The following is a 16,938-nucleotide window of genomic DNA, read 5'->3' on the forward strand; positions in this document are numbered from 1 at the left end:
CGCTGCCGTCGTTCGGTCCCAGCGCCTGCCAACCTAGCAGTTCGAAAGCACCTCCGGGTGCAAGTAGATAAATAGGGACCGCTTACCAGTGGGAAGGGAAACGGCATTCCGTGTGCTGCGCTGGCTCGCCAGATGCAGCTTGTCACGCTGGCCACGTGACCCGGAAGTGTCTGCAGACAGCGCTGGCTATAGAGTGAGATGAGCGCACAACCCTAGAGTCTGTCAAGACTGGCCCGTATGGGCAGGAGTACCTTTACCTTTAGTCTTCACCAACCAGGTGATCTCCAGCTGTCACTACAACTCCCATCAGCCCCCAGCTGTTTTGGACTACAACTCCCATCAGTGTGCTGACTGGGAATGATGGGAGTTGTAGTCCAAGATAGCTGGAAGTCACCAGGCTGACAAAGGCTGGCTCATGACCTGCCTCACCCTACTGGGGTGGGACGTGAAAAATCTATTCTGGACATTGTGAAAATTTAGAGGAATAAAAGAAAATAAGAATGAATGAGACACTTGTACTTCCTGCTTCCTGTGCATTGGCTTGGGTTCTGAAGTTGTTGTCGTTATTGTTATTATTTTTATTAATTGGATTTATACACTGCCCTATACCCGGAGGTCTCAGGGGGGTTCACAGAGTAAAATTAAAATGTAAAACCACAAAATGCACAATCAAAATCAAAACAACAACCCAATAACCTCCCACACACACACACGAACCCCACATTTTAAAAGGGCATAGGATGTCAATCAAATCAACCCAAAGGCCTGGTGAAAAAGGAATGTTTTTGCCTGGCACCTAAAGGTATATAATGAAGGTGCCAGGCGAACTTCCCTGGGGAGAGCATTCCACAGATGGGGAGCCACAACAGAGAAGGCCCTGTTCTCACGTTGCCACCCTTTCGACCTCTCGAGGAGGCGGCACACGAAGGAGGGCCTCAGAAGACGATCTCAGGGTCTGGGTAGGTTCATATGGAAAGAGGTGGTCCTTGAGGTATTGTGGTCCTGAGCCGTTTAAGGCTTTATAGTTCAAAACCAGCACTTGGAATTGGGCCAGGAAACTAATTCGTAGCCAGTGCAGTCGGACCAGGATTGGTGTAATATTCTCAAACTGTCTTGCTCCGGTGAGCAACCTGGCCGCTGAATTCTGCACCAGCTGAAGTTACTCTGAGATCTGGGAATCCTTGGACAATTCTCTCCCCCCCCCCCCCAGCCTACAGAAAGTAGCTCCCAAGCTAAGGCACCACCCTAAGAAAACCGCTGGTCACAATCCAAAGCTCTGCATGCGTATTGAGGTTTCGCACAATAACAGACCCCCTGCCTGCTATGCTGCAACACAAGTCACTTCTGAAGCCTGAGAAGACGAGGGGTTGATTTATTAAAAACACATTTTGTAATTTTATTTGAGGTTAGAGGAGGTCCTGCTGTTCCAGGATTCATAAACTCCATACCTTCCAACATTTTTCTGATGAAAATAGGGACACCCTATTCTATGATAATTATAATGACTGTGTTGCCCCAGCCACTGTGGGGAGGCTACCAGCATATATAAAAACATAATAACACATTAAACATTTTTTTAAAACATCCCTAAACAAGGCTACCTTCAGATGTCTTCTAAAGGCTGAATCTCCTTGGCTCAGGGGTCACATAACATAATACCCTCCAACATTTCTACAATGAAAATAGGAACGTCCTAAGAAAAAGTGGGACGTTCTGGGATCAAATCAGAAACCGTGGCGACTTCTGTAAATCTGGGACTGTCCCTGAAAAATAGGGACATTTGGAGGGTCTGAGTATGGGTTCTGCTCTACTCACGGTAGACCCACTGAAATCAATGCACTTGCATTAATGTCAAAATATTTATGAAATCAGATCAGCTAAGTGGCTGCATATAACAAAACTGTAGACGAAACACATGTAAAATCCAGGAAATCAGTAAGAACAAGTGTACATAAAATAATTATCATTAAAACGCAGATGAAGATAGACAACCGATTGTGTCTGGGTAAGGTTGCCAAAATAAAGAAGCTTTCAGAGGATGACTAGAACAATGCAATGAGGTCACCAGCCACATATCCAGAAGTTAGTTATGTCCATTAATTTCCATAGGGCTACTCTGAGTTGAGACCAAAGGTACGTAATAAATAATAATAATAATAATAATAATAATAATAATAATAATAATTTATTTATATCCTTGGTTTCCCTAGCTACTCTGGGTGGCTTCCAACAGAATATTAAAAACAGAATCAAACATTAAAAACTTCCCTAAACAAGGCTGCCTTCAAATGACTTCTAAATGTCAGATAGTTGTTTATTCCGTTGACATCAGACAATCCACAGGGCGGGTGCCACCACTGAGAAGGCCCTCTGTCTGGCTCCCTGTAACCTCACTTCTCGCAGTGAGGGAACCACCAGAAGGCCCTCAGCACTGGCCGTAGCAAGCTGCCTTGTCAGAGCAAACAATTCACCTGTCGTTATTCTAGAACTGCCTGCCCTGACTGAGAGTGGCTCCTTAGCGGACATCTTTCACATCACCTGTTTCCTGACATCCTTCTCAACTGGAGATGCTGTGGGCTGAACCTGAGACCTTTTGCATGCATGCACGCCACTTTCTCAGTCATTACCCCTTCCTCAGCAAGTATAAGAAATAATAATAGTAATAGTAATAACAACAACAACAACAATCTTTTATTTGTATCCCACCCTCCCTGTCCAAGACCAGGCTCAGGGCAGCTAACGTCAAATATAAACATTGATATAAAATCAAACAATAATTAAATCACCTCTTAAGAAAAAGTCAGGATAAAATTAAAATCTGAATTAGATGGCTTTCTGCAGGATTTGGGCTGGGAACAGTAAATGCTCATCAAGCCCAACTGTGTACACCGATCTTATATGGGCCTGTGAGAATGCTGGGAGGCCTCTTTCATACTAGTTCTTATACAAAAAGAGAAGGGGAGTCAGGCTGAGCCCTGACCAAGGGCCCTGATCTCTTGTGGCAGAGCGTTCCACCAGGCCGGGGCCAAGGCCGAAAAGGCCCTGGCTCTAGTCAAGGCCAGCCTAATCTCTCTTGAGGCCCAAGATGTTATTGTTTGCAGACCATAAGGTCCTCCATGGGGCATACCAGGAGAGGCGGTCCCATAGGTACGAGGGTCCTAGGCCATACAGGGCTTTAAAGCCTTTAAAGAAAAAATGGCTTAAGCACACACTAGCCATTTTCTTTCTACTTAGGATGGAGGAAGGAAAGACAGAGACTTGAATACTTTCCAGCACCTTACTTTTGAACAAGCCTGCAACTCCATTAAAAATGAAGACGTTGATGCCTCCTGACTGCCAATATATCCCATCACATTTGCAAAAAATAAATAAATGCAGCTTTAGCCTGCTTTGGAGAGCGCTGCCGACAGGCTAATAACCTTCCACTAGCCCTAGTTCAGACTTAGCGCTCAAAAACCAGTATTGGGTAACTTGGTTTGTAACATGCTATGGCCTCGCGAGCTGCACGCCATGACATTCAGAATATTCTGGAATTATCTGGAGGATTCTTGAGGCCCAGGCACAACTCCACAGGGGAGAGCATTCCAAAGACGACCTACTTGCACCTTGAAGTCATCTTCCAAGGCCCGGCTAGTGTGCCTGCCTTCAAGGTCAATTAGACTGGGAGGTAGAGAAGGGGAAAGGGCCTTCTCAGCTATGGCCCCATGCCTGTGAAACTCTGCTACCAAGTGATGCCTGCCAAGTCCCATCACTTCTGGCTTTAAAGTGGGCTTTAACAACCCAACTGTTTAAAATGGCTTTTGCATAATGGGTTTTATAGCACAACTGTTTGAATTGGTGCCGTTTCAACTATGAGCATTTGATTTTAGCGTTCTGATGATGGGCTTAGTGGGCTGGTTCGCTGGTGTTTTATTAAGTTTTATGATGGCTTATTACATTTGGTTAAGGGACGCGGGTGGCGCTGTGGGTAAAAGCCTCAGCTCCTAGGGCTTGCCGATCGAAAGGTCGGCGGTTCGAATCCCCGTGGCGGGGTACGCTCCCGTCGTTCGGTCCCAGCGCCTGCCAACCTAGCAGTTCGAAAGCACCCCGGGTGCAAGTAGATAAATAGGGACCGCTCCAGCGGGAAGGTAAACGGCGTTCCGTGTGCTGCGCTGGCTCGCCAGATGCAGCTTGTCACACTGGCCACGTGACCCGGAAGTGTCTGCGGACAGCGCTGGCTCCCGGCCTATAGAGTGAGATGAGCGCACAACCCTAGAGTCTGTCAAGACTGGCCCGTACGGGCAGGGGTACCTTTACCTTTATTACATTTGGATCTTGCCTTGACAGGATGCGAAAGGCAGCCTATCAATATTTCAAATAAGCAGGACAGTGGCCTTCAATTCTTACGGCAGCACATCTTATAAATTAATTATGAATTACATGAATCACACATTAGGTGGCTAATTAATCTTCTCTTTCTCTACATGTCTGCCTGAGGCCTAAAATGCTAACTATTTATTGACAGTGTTAGAAACTCAGATATATAAGCCACAGGTAGGTGCCAAATGGCTCCTTAAACCAGGGTTACAGTTGACAAAACGGAATGCCTAGCTGCCATTTTGGGTCCAGACGGCTCAAAAGTCGTATTTTTCAATACGACCTTTTGGCTCCTGAAATTCATTCCGATTGTGCAGATAAAAGATAATGGATAAAATTCTACAGGATGTGTTGTTAGTGTGTGAAAACAGTCAGGATCCCAGGATCCCTAGTCTTGTACCTCCAGGTGGTGGAAACGTCAGGCGTCATCTTGGCACCCGGGCATCTTCACTAATGGCCGACAGGCAGGTGCAAAATGAATTTAGAATGCTGCTTTTATAACCCGCTCTTCACAGTATCCCAGCACAAGATTGTTTTTTTAAAGACAATAAAACAATGAATTTTTTGTGTGTGTGTATTTCTAACTAGCCAATTGCTTTGAGAGGTTTCATAGGAAGAGACTTGTTAATGAAATAAATTAAATACAGTGGACGCTCGGGTTGCGAACGTGATCCATGCGGCATGTTCGAAACCTGCAGCGCCGCGTCTCCACACGCGCAGGTTGCGATTCGGCGCTTCTGTGCATAGCGCGATCTAGCTCTTCTACACATGTGCGCGTGCCGCAACCCGGAAGTAACCCGTTCCTGTACTTCCAGGTTTTGGCGCGTCCGTAACCCGAAAACATGCAACCTGAAGTGTCTGTAACCTGAGGTATGGCTGTAAACAGGACAATATTTCGCTTAAATAATTATCATGCCTGTTTTAGTGGGTTATAGAATCACTGAATTGTGGAGTTGGAAAGGGCACAGTGGTTCATCTGGTCCGACCTAAAATACTGGAATTTCAGCTAAATCATCCTTTATATGAGATGATCTGTCTATTATGCAGGAGGAAAGAATTCTGAAGCAAGAAGCATAGTTGGTTTTAAGATGATGTACCTGCTCACAGAAGGGCTTTCAGGTAAGATTCCTTCCCAGATAAGGAACATTGGACTTTCAGCGTGAAAACTAGGTACTCTACCACCAAGCGATGCCATTTTCCCCATGTAAGGAAAACAACAAGTATAGAAGTCTTTAATATGACATCTAGAAGAAGGACTTCAAGACATGGCCAACCAAGCAATATCCAGAATGTCAGAGTCGTCCCAAAATGTCACTGGCTGGTCTCAGACACAACAGCCTGTTAAAAGCTCTTTGAACTGATGGATTTATCACCACCGTGACAGCTTGGCCAAAATGTGTCAGATGTCCTCAATTCCTTGGCACTTCCCAACGGGAGGAAAGGAATAGCCCACTGGGGAAATGAAAGGAGTAAGCCCCCCAAAGTTATTGCAGCTGTGAAGCTTCAGAGGGGTTTGGAAGTGGGATGATCACACATCCCTGCAAAGGAGCCGAGTTGTTTATTTTTCGAACGCTCTCATTTCTACAATGCTTGTGGTCTAAACTAAGAGGATGTTACAGCCCATGTATCTTACTCATCTGCAAAACAAATCATTACTGGAAAGGATTCAAGTGGTGGCAAAAAAAAAAAAAGAATTAAATGCAAGCACTGATTAATGCAGCTACAAGAGAATAAATTTGTATGCAATGTTTAGAGGCACCCTTTCTGCAGCCAAAATAGAAAATAGCCAGGGAAAGAGATGACAATTGCTCTCCAGGCAGAATCATCGCAATAGCCAATATTGCTAAAAGCTGAAAAGGAGTCAAGTCTTAACGCAGGCAAAGGGACACAACATCAGATTTCTGCAAGAGTGCAGGTGTAGTGTTGCACTTATAGAGTGTCTGACCCGGAACGTGCAGGTTCAAATCCCTGCTCAGCCATGACCCCCACTGGGCAAATCTTGGCTAGTCATTCTCTTTCAGCCTAACCTACCTCAAAGGGCTGTTGTGAGGATAAAAAATGGGGGAAGGGCAAAATTAAGCATGTCTTCTTGGGAAAAACTGAAAGATATAGAGCAGGGGTCGGCAACCTAAGGCCCATGGGCCACAAATGGCCCACGGGAGTAGTTTTACCAGCCCCTGAAACCGAGCCTCCCACCTGCGCACTGTGATATACCGACGTGTGGCGCAGAGACTCGCCAAACAGCAACAGAGATTGCTTCTGTGCAGACACAGATGCCATTAATTGTGGGATGGCGCGCTCATGCGCACCCGCAATCCAGTCCACAGAGGAGGCTCTGCAGCAGTAAACCAGCCCAGGCAAGGTAAACCTTGCCAACCCCAATATAGAGATTTTGGGAGGGATGAGATGGAAGAGGCGTGAAGGGCCTATTCTGCGATAGGCTCCTGATTAAACTGCACAAAGCAGAATGATTAAAGAATATTTGCAGGAGCTGGTTTTCTATACCTTGCAACTATTAAAAAGTGTTAACGCAGGTTTAAAAAATAGTCCTTAAGGCAAAAAAACAACTTCTGCCTTTGACCTAACCTGACACATCTGCTTTCTGAGGAAGATAGATGGCCCTAAAAAAATCCCATGAAGTCAAATGAACACTTTATTTTAGATCAGCAAAGAAAGCAAGAATATTTCACACATGCTCCCTTGCAACTCTATGATTCTATCACTCGGCTGCCTGCCTCCTCTCCCCATAGGGTTTAAGTTATAGGGGCAGGAATAAATATTTGCTATGAGGTGAAGCATATCCTGTGGGTTTGTGCACACGTAATCTCCGTCCCCGTACCTCATTGACCCAGAAGGGATTAAATTAGTTCTAAGTTTTACACTCCCTTTTCTATTAAAAATAGTATTCAAATTAGTTTTGATGGTGGAGTTTATCCATGCAGAGGAGAGGGGAAGCAGGACTGGGGGGGGGGCAGCTGGGGTGATAGTGGTTAGGATCCAGTTTGCCTTCCGGATACACGGAACACAAACAGTTCAGTCTTATAACAAGTTAGCCCTGCTAAGCCAGTGAGCTGACTGGAGATATATGGAGGTTTCTGAAGAACAGGGATCTGATTGGAGGAAGGGGCTGGGAGAAATTGGGGAGTGAAGCATTCCTCCCCCGCACCCCTAAACTGAATACATTGATAACAGGCTCCAGGAAGTCACAGCCAGTCGTGTTCCTGCTACAACACTTGCTGATAGCAAACACATGTCTGCAAGAATCAAATATTTTCTGGAGTGTTTTGTGTGTGTCTGTGTTTCTTGAGCCACATAAAAACATGTGATATAGCCCACGGAGGTATAAAACACCTCCTACTGGGTTACGTTTGCTTCCGGGTGCTTAGAAAAAAGAAGGGATAAAAAGACCCAGGATTTTAAGGACTGATTTAAACCACCAGAGGAAGAGGGCAACTGCAGCCTGCAAAGCTTGCCAGAGGGTCTTTGCTCAGAGTACCTACCAGCAAAAAATAACAGTAATAATGAAGCAAATTGCCCCTTACACCCATCAGAAAAAACAAACAAACGAACAACTGGCCTTGCAAGAATTGCAGCCTGGTCAAACTTCCTCCCGGGTGTCGCCTGCCACTCGTAGCTTTGATGTTATGTCCCCCAAGGACTGAAAGGAGCTACCTGCCTCAGCACAACCAGTGTGTCCTTGCTTGAAAATGGGCGGTTAAGGGTGGTGTTTTTCCTTTCACAAAAACAACAACCACCACCCAGCCACTTTTCCTGCCTTCTGTCAACCAGCCCCTCTCAAAAGCAAGCAGGAGGGCAAGAAAAGAGAAGGGGAGGAACAGGAGGAGAGGAATGTGCCTTGGGCAGGCAAGCAGGTCAGCTCACCTGGCTGGCCCAGCAGAATACCTCTGGGGTGGCCTCTCACTAGCCAAAGCCCCCCCCCGCCCCGCCCCAATTTTAAGTCTCCTAGCCCTGGCCAATTGACCCAACCACTGGCCCAGATCTAGTGGAAGAAAAAGAGAGAGCAGGCTTTGCAGGTTCAGACATTTAAACCCCTGTGGTATTTTAGGAATAAGTCACGCACCAGTATATTTTCAGTGGGAACGAGGGGAGGAATAAAGGGAGATCTGCTAGGTGGTGATCTGTCCTGGGAGCCTCTGAGGGCAAGGGGTTGCTTGGGATTATAGACCTGGGCAGTCCCCGGTTCCTGTCTTGTGGGGGAAAGGAAAACTGATCTGAACCAAACGCAGAATCAAGTTTCACAACAAGAGACCGGAGTGAGTGTGCAAGGAGGGGGTGGGGAGAGGGACTAGCAACCCTTCTGCCACGGAAGGAGCTTCAAGTTTCCCTCTCTCTGTTTCCCACCCCTTGGTGACATAAAACCTGGGCAAATGATTAACGCTGTCAAATAAAAATGGGAGAGGGGAGAGAAAGTTTCCTTGGACAACAAGAAGAGGAGATGATCAGAGCCGATTGCCTGTTTGTTGGGTGCGTTGAGGGAACCTAGGAAAGGAGGCTGGTGCTATTTATGCAGAGGGTTAAGATGGGAGAAAGAAAACTTTTCTTCCCATGGCAGTATGGAGTTTGCAGATCTGGAAACATTTTTTTCACATACACACCCCGCGGCAACAGCAGATTTTAAATGTTGGGTTGGCGGTTTGTGGCAATGCATACAGAACATCATAATTTCATGAATCGTGCGCAAGGAAAGGAGAAAACAGAGAAATAAAGGATATGGCACTGGAAAGAACACACAGAAGTTTTGCTGTTGTGGGGGAAGCTGTTTTGCTGGTGGATAAAGTGGGGAGCACTGGGGGCAGAGGAACTTTTATATTTTCGCACTGGGAGAGGAATAAAGGGGTACCCCCACCCCAGGACGAATCAAGCTACAAAAAGTGCTCCCAGGCAGAGATACCTTGAAGGTTATGGGGGTGCAAGCCTTGGTGGATGAGAGATTTCCCACCCAGGGAATCTGGAAGCAAAATAACTACTTTCTTTTTTAGTGGGTGGGCGGGTGGAGGAATTATGTAGCCTTGAGTGCAGGATGAAGGAAGTGGGGGAAAAGTACTTTTAAGGGACAAGGAGATTACCAGAGACACTTATTTTGCTCTACACTCTGCAAGGAAGAAGAGGGTTTGTGTGTGTGTGTTTTTAAAAGTTAGAGATTTGGGGCAGTGGTGGGAGGAGAGAGAGAGAGAGAGAGAGAGAGAGAAGAAAGCTGTAAGGTAAACGCCATGTTTGTCAAGGAATGAGAGCCAGGCTAGGACAGACAGGGCAGGGGAAGGGAGGGAGCAAGCCAGACAGGAGGGGAAAGGGGGGAGGACAGGAAAAGAAAAAAGGAGCAGGCAAGGTGTTAAAAGAGATGGCATGTGGTGGTTGGAGAAACAAAGAAAGACAAGGTGGAAGGAGAGGGTCAGGCAAGAAGGATGGGGGTGGGAGGCAAAAGGGGAAAATAAGCTGCGAATGAGGCAGGGGCTCAGAGTGCGAATTATGGATGCTAAACCAGAAAGCAAGATGGGGCATTGGGGTAGGGTGGGGGCACCAAAGGCCTTTTGTGGGGCAGGGAAATTAGCATATCTAACAAGATAGAGGGCAGAAGAGAGAGAGGGGGGTGGCATGGAATCAAGCAAAGCAGCAGGAAGTTTTGGGGAAGGGAAGACAACAGGCGATAAAGGGCAAGGAACAAGGTCTAAAGAGTGGGGGAAAAATCAAGCAGAGCGCGGAGCCCCCGCGTCCAAGCAAGAGCCTCAGGCTGTGCCGTCTCTTAACCCGGGGACTTGCTACGCCAGATCGCACTCCTGCGCCCCCTGCCCATGTGCAGAGTTCCGTCCCCCTCCCCAACCTCTCCCTCTCTCAAGGAGCTCCCGGATTCTGGAGCTGCTTTGTCCCCGGCCGATTCCCCACTCCCTGTCTCCTCCTCTCTTTCTCTCTCCAAAAAGTTTGTGAAAGTTTTTTCCCTTTCCCGCCGGCGCGCTCACCTCTTGGACTGCGGCTCGGAAGGGTTGCGGTCCCTCTGCCGTCGGTTCTTGAACCAGTTGCTGACCTGCGTGAGCGAGAGCCCGGTGACCTTGGCCAGGTTGCGCTTCTCGGCGGGCGACGGGTAGCGGTTCTGCTTGTAGAGCTCCTTGAGCGCGTTGCGCGACCTCTCCTTGAAGCAGTACACCGTCTCCTCGCCGTCCCAGATGGTCCGCGGCAAGGGGAACTTCCTGCGCAGGCGGTACTTGTCGACGGCGCCCAGGGGCCGCCCGCGGGCCCTCTCCGCCTCGCTGTAGCGCGCCTTGTACCACAGCTCCTGCAGCAGCGCGTGGTTGGCGGCGTCGAAGCTGTGGCTCTCCAGGATGCCGTACAGCTCCGCGTAAAGACCCTGGTGGAAAGCCACCAGCGCGCGCGCCTTCAGCAGGCTCTCGTTGCCACGTAGCAGGTCGCTCCGCGGCAGCGACCACAGGAACCGCGCCAGCCGGTCCAGGTGGCCGCCTTGCTGGAGAGCCTCGCACACGCACGCGACGTGCTCCGGGGAGAAAGCCAGCGGAGCCGGCGGCGAGCAAGGCGAGGCGGGAGACGGCGAGGAGCAGGCGGCGGGCGCGGCGGAGAGGGCAGCGTGGCGCACGGGCTGGTTGCGCACCAGCAGCTCGGCGTGGAGCAGGACCTGGTCGGCCGCCTCCGCCGCTGCCTCCTCGTCCTCGTCGTCGTCTTCGTCCTCCCCGTCGTCTTCCTCCTCCTCCTGCTTCCTGGCGAAAGGCGGCGCGCACCCTTCCCGGGCTGCCTTCTCCTGCGCCCCGACGCCGCCGGAGAGCATGTCCGCCAGCACGTTTTCCTGCTTGATCGCCGCCACCACGCCGGGGATCGGGGCGGTGGGGGAGGCAGAGGACATTTTCCACCGCCCCCTCCCTTGTTTTGGAGTTGGGTGGTGTGGGTTTGTGGGTTTCCCCCCCTTTCCTCTCTCTCCCCCCCCCTCCCCAGTGCAATACACAAACACACACACCGTTCCTGCTCCTCCTCCTTGCCCCGCCACCCGGCTGGCGTTCAGCCGATCAGGTTTCCTCGCCGCCGCGCAGGAACCATTAAGACAGCTTGTTCGAGCAAAACTTTGTGTAAGCGGATCGCCGCTCCTTTCCCCCCACCCCGTCCGACCTCCTCCTCCTCCCCAACCCCCCCTCTCCCTTTTCTTCCTCTCCCCCCGCCCCCCCTCCACTACCACCACAACGTGACTCCTCCAAAGCCTTCTCTGCCTCTCGCCTGCCTACATATTCTTTAATGGCACAAGCAGCCTCCTGGACCCGGGCGCGGGCGCGGATTGGCCGCCCAGTGCGGAGGGGGCGGGGGCATCCCGTGGTTTCTATGGGAACCGTCAATCAACCCCTCCCCCGCCCCTCCCCTCCCGTCGGTGCCCGCTTGGCGAGGCTTTGCTCCCTCCTTTTTCGAAAAGCGAAACACCTCTACCTGGAAGATCGGGGCGTGCGCGGCTGGTCTGTGCCACACCCCCCCTCTCTTCCCCTGCAATGCTTCCCTGGAGCGGCTGGGATGGGGGAGATGCAGGGAAAAACCCGAAAGGGAAGCGTAGGTGTCCCTCTTTCTAGGCATCCTTAAAAGCAAAACTTTCAAGTTTCGAGATACGTAAATTGTTGAGAGAGTGGATATCTTTCAATGGAGTTGTGGCGCTTAGCTAAGGGAGACTTCAGAACCTGCCTCTCCACATTACTTGGTCTATAACACAGGACTTTGCACGTATATTTAGGAGTTAGATCCATTAGTCAGTGGTTCTTACTGCGTGGTGCGCAGAGGGTTGCTCAGAAATAAAGTCTCATTGAGCTCAGTCAGTCCCAGTTAAGCTTCCCAGTTAAGTTAAACTTTCAGGTTTCCAAATAAATGGTTGAGAGTGTAAAATAACTTTCTGTGGACAGCTAGTGTAGGGGTTAGAGAGTTCAAACCCCGCCTCTCCACATAACTTGGTTAATTATGCATGTTGTTGTTGTTGTTTAGTCGTTTAGTCGTGTCCGACTCTTCGTGACCCCATGGACCAGAGCACGCCAGGCACCTCTGTCCTCCACTACTTCCCGCAGTTTGGTCAGACTCATGCTGGTAACCTCGAAAACACTATCCAACCATCTAGTCCTCTGTCGCCCCCTTCTCCTTGTGCCCTCCATCTTTCCCAACATCAGGGTCTTCTCCAGGGAGTCTTCTCTTCTCATGAGGTGGCCAAAGTACTGGAGCCTCAGCTTCACGATCTGTCCTTCCAGTGAGCACTCAGGGCTGATTTCCTTCAGAATGGATACGTTTGATCTTCTTGCAGTCCATGGGACTCTCAAGAGTCTTCTCCAGCACCATAATTCAAAAGCATCAATTCTTCGGCGATCAGCCTTCTTTATGGTCCAGCTCTCACTTCCATACATCACTATAATTATGCATATATATGCATATATATTTAGGAGTCTGAGCCATTAAATTCAGCGGTTCTTACTCCAAAGTGCGTAGAGGATTGCTCAGAAGTAAGCCCCATTGAGCTCCTCAACCTCAATTAAGCACGTCTGTGGGACTGAATCCTGTGAAATCCTGTATCAACTTATCTAGAAGTCCCATTGAACTGAATGGGGCTTGCTTCTGAGTAGACAAGCATAGGGTGGCGCTGTAAGTCACCATCTTCTTACACTCTTATGTGGACATTGGAGGGATAAAATATGGGAGTGTAATTAGGGTTTATTCTAAGCTCTGACACCCCCCCCCTCACAAGCAGCCAGTATACTGCCCATCCCCAAAATGAAAGAAAGAAAATGAAAGAGGGAAGAGAAAACAAGAATTAACACAGAAAGAAGCAGGGAAAAAGAAGAAAACAGCACAGGAAGAAAGCTGGAAATTTGGGAAAATGAGAAAGACAGTGAGGGAGCAAGAAAAAGCAAAGTTTCATTGAAAAGAATGCTGTAAGGTAAGGGGAGTCGCCTGCCGCAGTTTCTTGGGCAAAGAGATTATTTACCTTTCTTAACCTGCAGTTTGGCACCAAGACTCCCTTCCTGCTCAAAACAGAACTATAAAGCTGAGCCCCCACCCAAAATATTATTTTTTTGTGACTAGGATCTGCAGTCTGTTACAAAATGACTATTCTCCCTGTAAAATACATTGAAGGTTCTGTTTACTTTTACTGCTGCGGTCTACTAAGAGTTAATGAAGGATCGTCGCAAAATGGCTGCTCAAAAGCTGCAGGGTTGCTGCTGCTTCTAACCCATGTATTATTTACAACACTGTCTGGAATAAGGTCCGGAAAACAAACTTATTAATGTCAGTGGATCTGCCTGCCTGTCCTTCAGTTTTTGTCTGGTGACCTTGCACCTATTGGTCTACCTGGTTCAGTCTGCTGGGCCTAGCGGAGGAAAGGAGGAATGGTCTCAGCCTTGTGATGCTATCTTCTGAACTGTCCACATGCCCTGCCATTTGGGAGAAGTCTTCTTCAAAGATTAGTTCTCCAGGATAGGAGTTGACAAGGTGGAAAGTACGCAGTGGGTGACCAAGATGATCAAGGGCCTGGAAACCAAGCCTTATGAGGAACGGTTGAAGGAGTTGGGTATGTTTAGCCTAGAGGAGACTGAGAGGAGATATGTCATCTTCAAATATCTATAGGGCTCTCACATGGAGGATGGAAACAAGCTTATTTTTTCCTGCCCTAGAGGGTAGGACTCAAATCAATGGATTCAAGTTTCAAGAAAGGAAATTCTGACACTAAACAACTTTCCGACAGCAAGAGCAGTTTGACAATGAAACAGACGCCTTTCAAAAGTGGTAGACTCTCTTTCCTTAGAGGTTTTCAAGCGGAGATTGGATAGCTATCTGTCATGGATGCTTTAGTTGCAATTCCTGCATTGCAGAGGGTTGGATTAGATGACCCTCGGGGTCCCTTCCAACTCTACATTTCTATGATTCTGTTGAGAGTTGTTTGGAAACCCCTATTCCCCCAACAGAGCTTCAGTTTCCAGAGTGGTTTCACAATCAATTCATCTTCACCAGGAGTTCTGTACAGGAACGTTAGTTTCCTTGCAACTCTCAGCACATTTAAGCAACTACAACTCCCATAATTCTTTGGGGGGGGAGCCATGCCTGTTTAAAGTGGTAAAGGTAAAGGGGACCCCTGACCATTAGGTCCAGTCGTGACCCACTCTGGGGTTGCGGTGCTCATCTCGCTTTATTGGCCGAGGGAGCCGGCATACAGCTTCCAGGTCATCTGGCCAGCATGACTAAGCCGCTTCAGGCGAACCAGAGCAGCGCACGGAAACGCCGTTTACCTTCCCGCCGGAGCGGTACCTATTTATCTACTTGCACTTTGAGGTGCTTTTGAACTGCTAGGTTGGCAGGAGCAGGGACTGAGCAACGGGAGCTCACCCGGTCGCCGGGATTCAAACTGCCGACCTTCTGATCGGCAAGTCCTAGGCTCTGTGGTTTAACCCACAGCGCCACCGCATCCTGTTTAAAGTGATATCATAGTGCTATAAAGGTATGGTGGGAACGCGGCCTAAGACGCAGCAGAGACCTTTGCCAGGCTGCAGCTGCTGTTATACTTGACAGAGAAGGGATGGGAAAGGGATGCAAAGAGCTGAGATGATAGTTGGCTGGGAGTGGGCGGGTGGGTGTATGTGTGCGCTATCCTGCGATTTGCCAAACTGTCTGTTGAAGGAGAAATCACTGACTGGGCTACCAGGTCTACGTTCTACTGAAAGGCTGAGTTGAAAAGAGTCCTTCAAGGCCTGCGGAGAACTGTAGCTGCTGGAGACAGTTTTTGGACCACAGACTGCTGAACACTAAACCACAATACTTTGCCTTTGGAAAGAGTTCCTTGCTGGCAAGGACAAAGACTCCTTTTTTTTTTTTTACATTTTCTATTTCTTTTTGTCTTTTCTCATCCATTTTCTCCTCTTCTTTTTAGATTCTACCTAGCTCCTTATTAAATCCCAGATGCCCAGCTGCAGCACAAGCTTATTTCACACTGCACAATTTCCGTGACTCTACACAAGATGCGTCTAGCTGCATGTTAGAATAAACCCTGATCGTAACCCCCAAAGGTATTTTCTTGGCAGGGAACTCCACTGAGTTTCAAAAGGGCTTACTTCAGATAAGGCTGCAATCTAGACACACGTGACACTGAGTCCACTAAATGTGCATAGGCGTGCAGCAGAACATAAATCATTACCAAAATATAATTATAAATGAGCCTGTTATATATATATCTTAAGTATGTATACAAACTCAATGAGAGGTGTGTTTGCTTTTGCTGGGTAATCTTATTTATATTAGGTCTAATCTGAGATGGATAAACTCTCATCTCCTCATCAACACATAATAGCCTTTCTCTTTTCTGATTTTTTGTATTTGTCAGAGTTGAAAATCCTTGTTCAGAGCAATACATCGTAGGGAACTGTAGAAGATTAACCAATGCTCTTGAAGAGAGGCGCAGATACTGTTTCCGGTTGTATATCCAAAAAGAATCCAGTGGCGTACTTCTACTGCAAAACAAAAGAAAACAACAAAACATCTTCTGCAAATATTTTTGTTGTTGTTACTAAACTATACTGCAGTTTTAAATGTTTCTTTAGTTGTCCTTGAATCTTCCTGCCACAGTCATCCTTTTGCCACACTCTTTGAGAACCACGCCTTTATATGCATGCCTTATATACAGCTGCTCATTCAGAGATTGCTTACTCACAAGTAGACTACATACTCACATGCTGTGTGATAACGCTGGGTCTGTAGATGCAGCCTTCCAGTGCCAGTATTCTGGAGGGTGTGGTGGCCCTGTACGAAGGAGCGTCTCCACCCCCATCGTTCAGCCTAGACACTGAGGTCCAGCTCCGAGGGCCTTCTGGCGGTTCCCTCACTGCGAGAAGTGAGGTCACAGGGAACCAGGCAGAGGGCCTTCTTGGTAGTGGCACCTGCCCTGTGGAACACCCTTCCATCAGCTGTCAAGGACATAAACAACTATCTGACTTTTAGAAGGCTTCTGAAACAACCCTGTGTTTGACGTTTTCATTTGTTGGAAGATGACCAGAGTGGCTGGGGAAACCCAGATAGGTGGCATATAAATAAATTCTCCTCCTCCTCCTCCTTTAACAGCTCCAAGGGTTCTTAAGCAAGTCTCCCACTGGAGGACCCAAGAGATTGCCTGCTTCTAAAGGTCCCTACCCTGTTCAGTGTGGTGTAGTGGTTAAGAGCAGTGGACTCGTAATCTGGGGAACCGGGTTCGCGTCTCCACTCCTCCACATGCAGCTGCTGGGTGACCTTGGGCTAGTCACACTTCTCTGAAGTCTCTCAGCCCCACTCACCTCACAGAGTGTTTGTTGTGGGGGAGGAAGGGAAAGGAGAATGTTAGCCACTTTGAGACTCCTTCGGGTAGTGATAAAGCGGGATTTGTTGTTGTTGTTGTTTAGTCGTGTCCGACTCTTCGTGACCCCATGGACCAGAGCACGCCAGGCACCTCTGTCCTCCACTACCTCCCGCAGTTTGGTCAAACTCATGCTGGTAACCTCGAAAACACTATCCAACCATCTCATCCTCTGTCGCCCCCTTCTCCTTGTGCCCTCCATCTTTCCCAGCATCAGTGTTTTCTCC

The 16,938-nt window shown here is 48.4% G+C and overlaps 1 protein-coding gene across 1 annotated transcript in view; it reads right to left on the minus strand.

Annotated features, from left to right (window-relative positions):
- The window catches only part of LOC114601852 (homeobox protein SIX4), a 33,354-nt gene extending 21,883 nt beyond the window's left edge, over positions 1-11,471 (minus strand). The window contains exon 1 of the mRNA XM_028739469.2: positions 10,332-11,471. Within this exon, the coding sequence (XP_028595302.2) occupies positions 10,332-11,224 (893 nt within the window). The 5' untranslated portion in view covers positions 11,225-11,471. The remainder of the gene's footprint in view (positions 1-10,331) is intronic.
- Between the last annotated feature and the right edge of the window lie 5,467 nt (positions 11,472-16,938).

The sequence above is a fragment of the Podarcis muralis genome, chromosome 1, assembly GCF_964188315.1.
Source record: "Podarcis muralis chromosome 1, rPodMur119.hap1.1, whole genome shotgun sequence".
Classification (NCBI taxonomy): Eukaryota; Metazoa; Chordata; class Lepidosauria; order Squamata; family Lacertidae; genus Podarcis; species Podarcis muralis.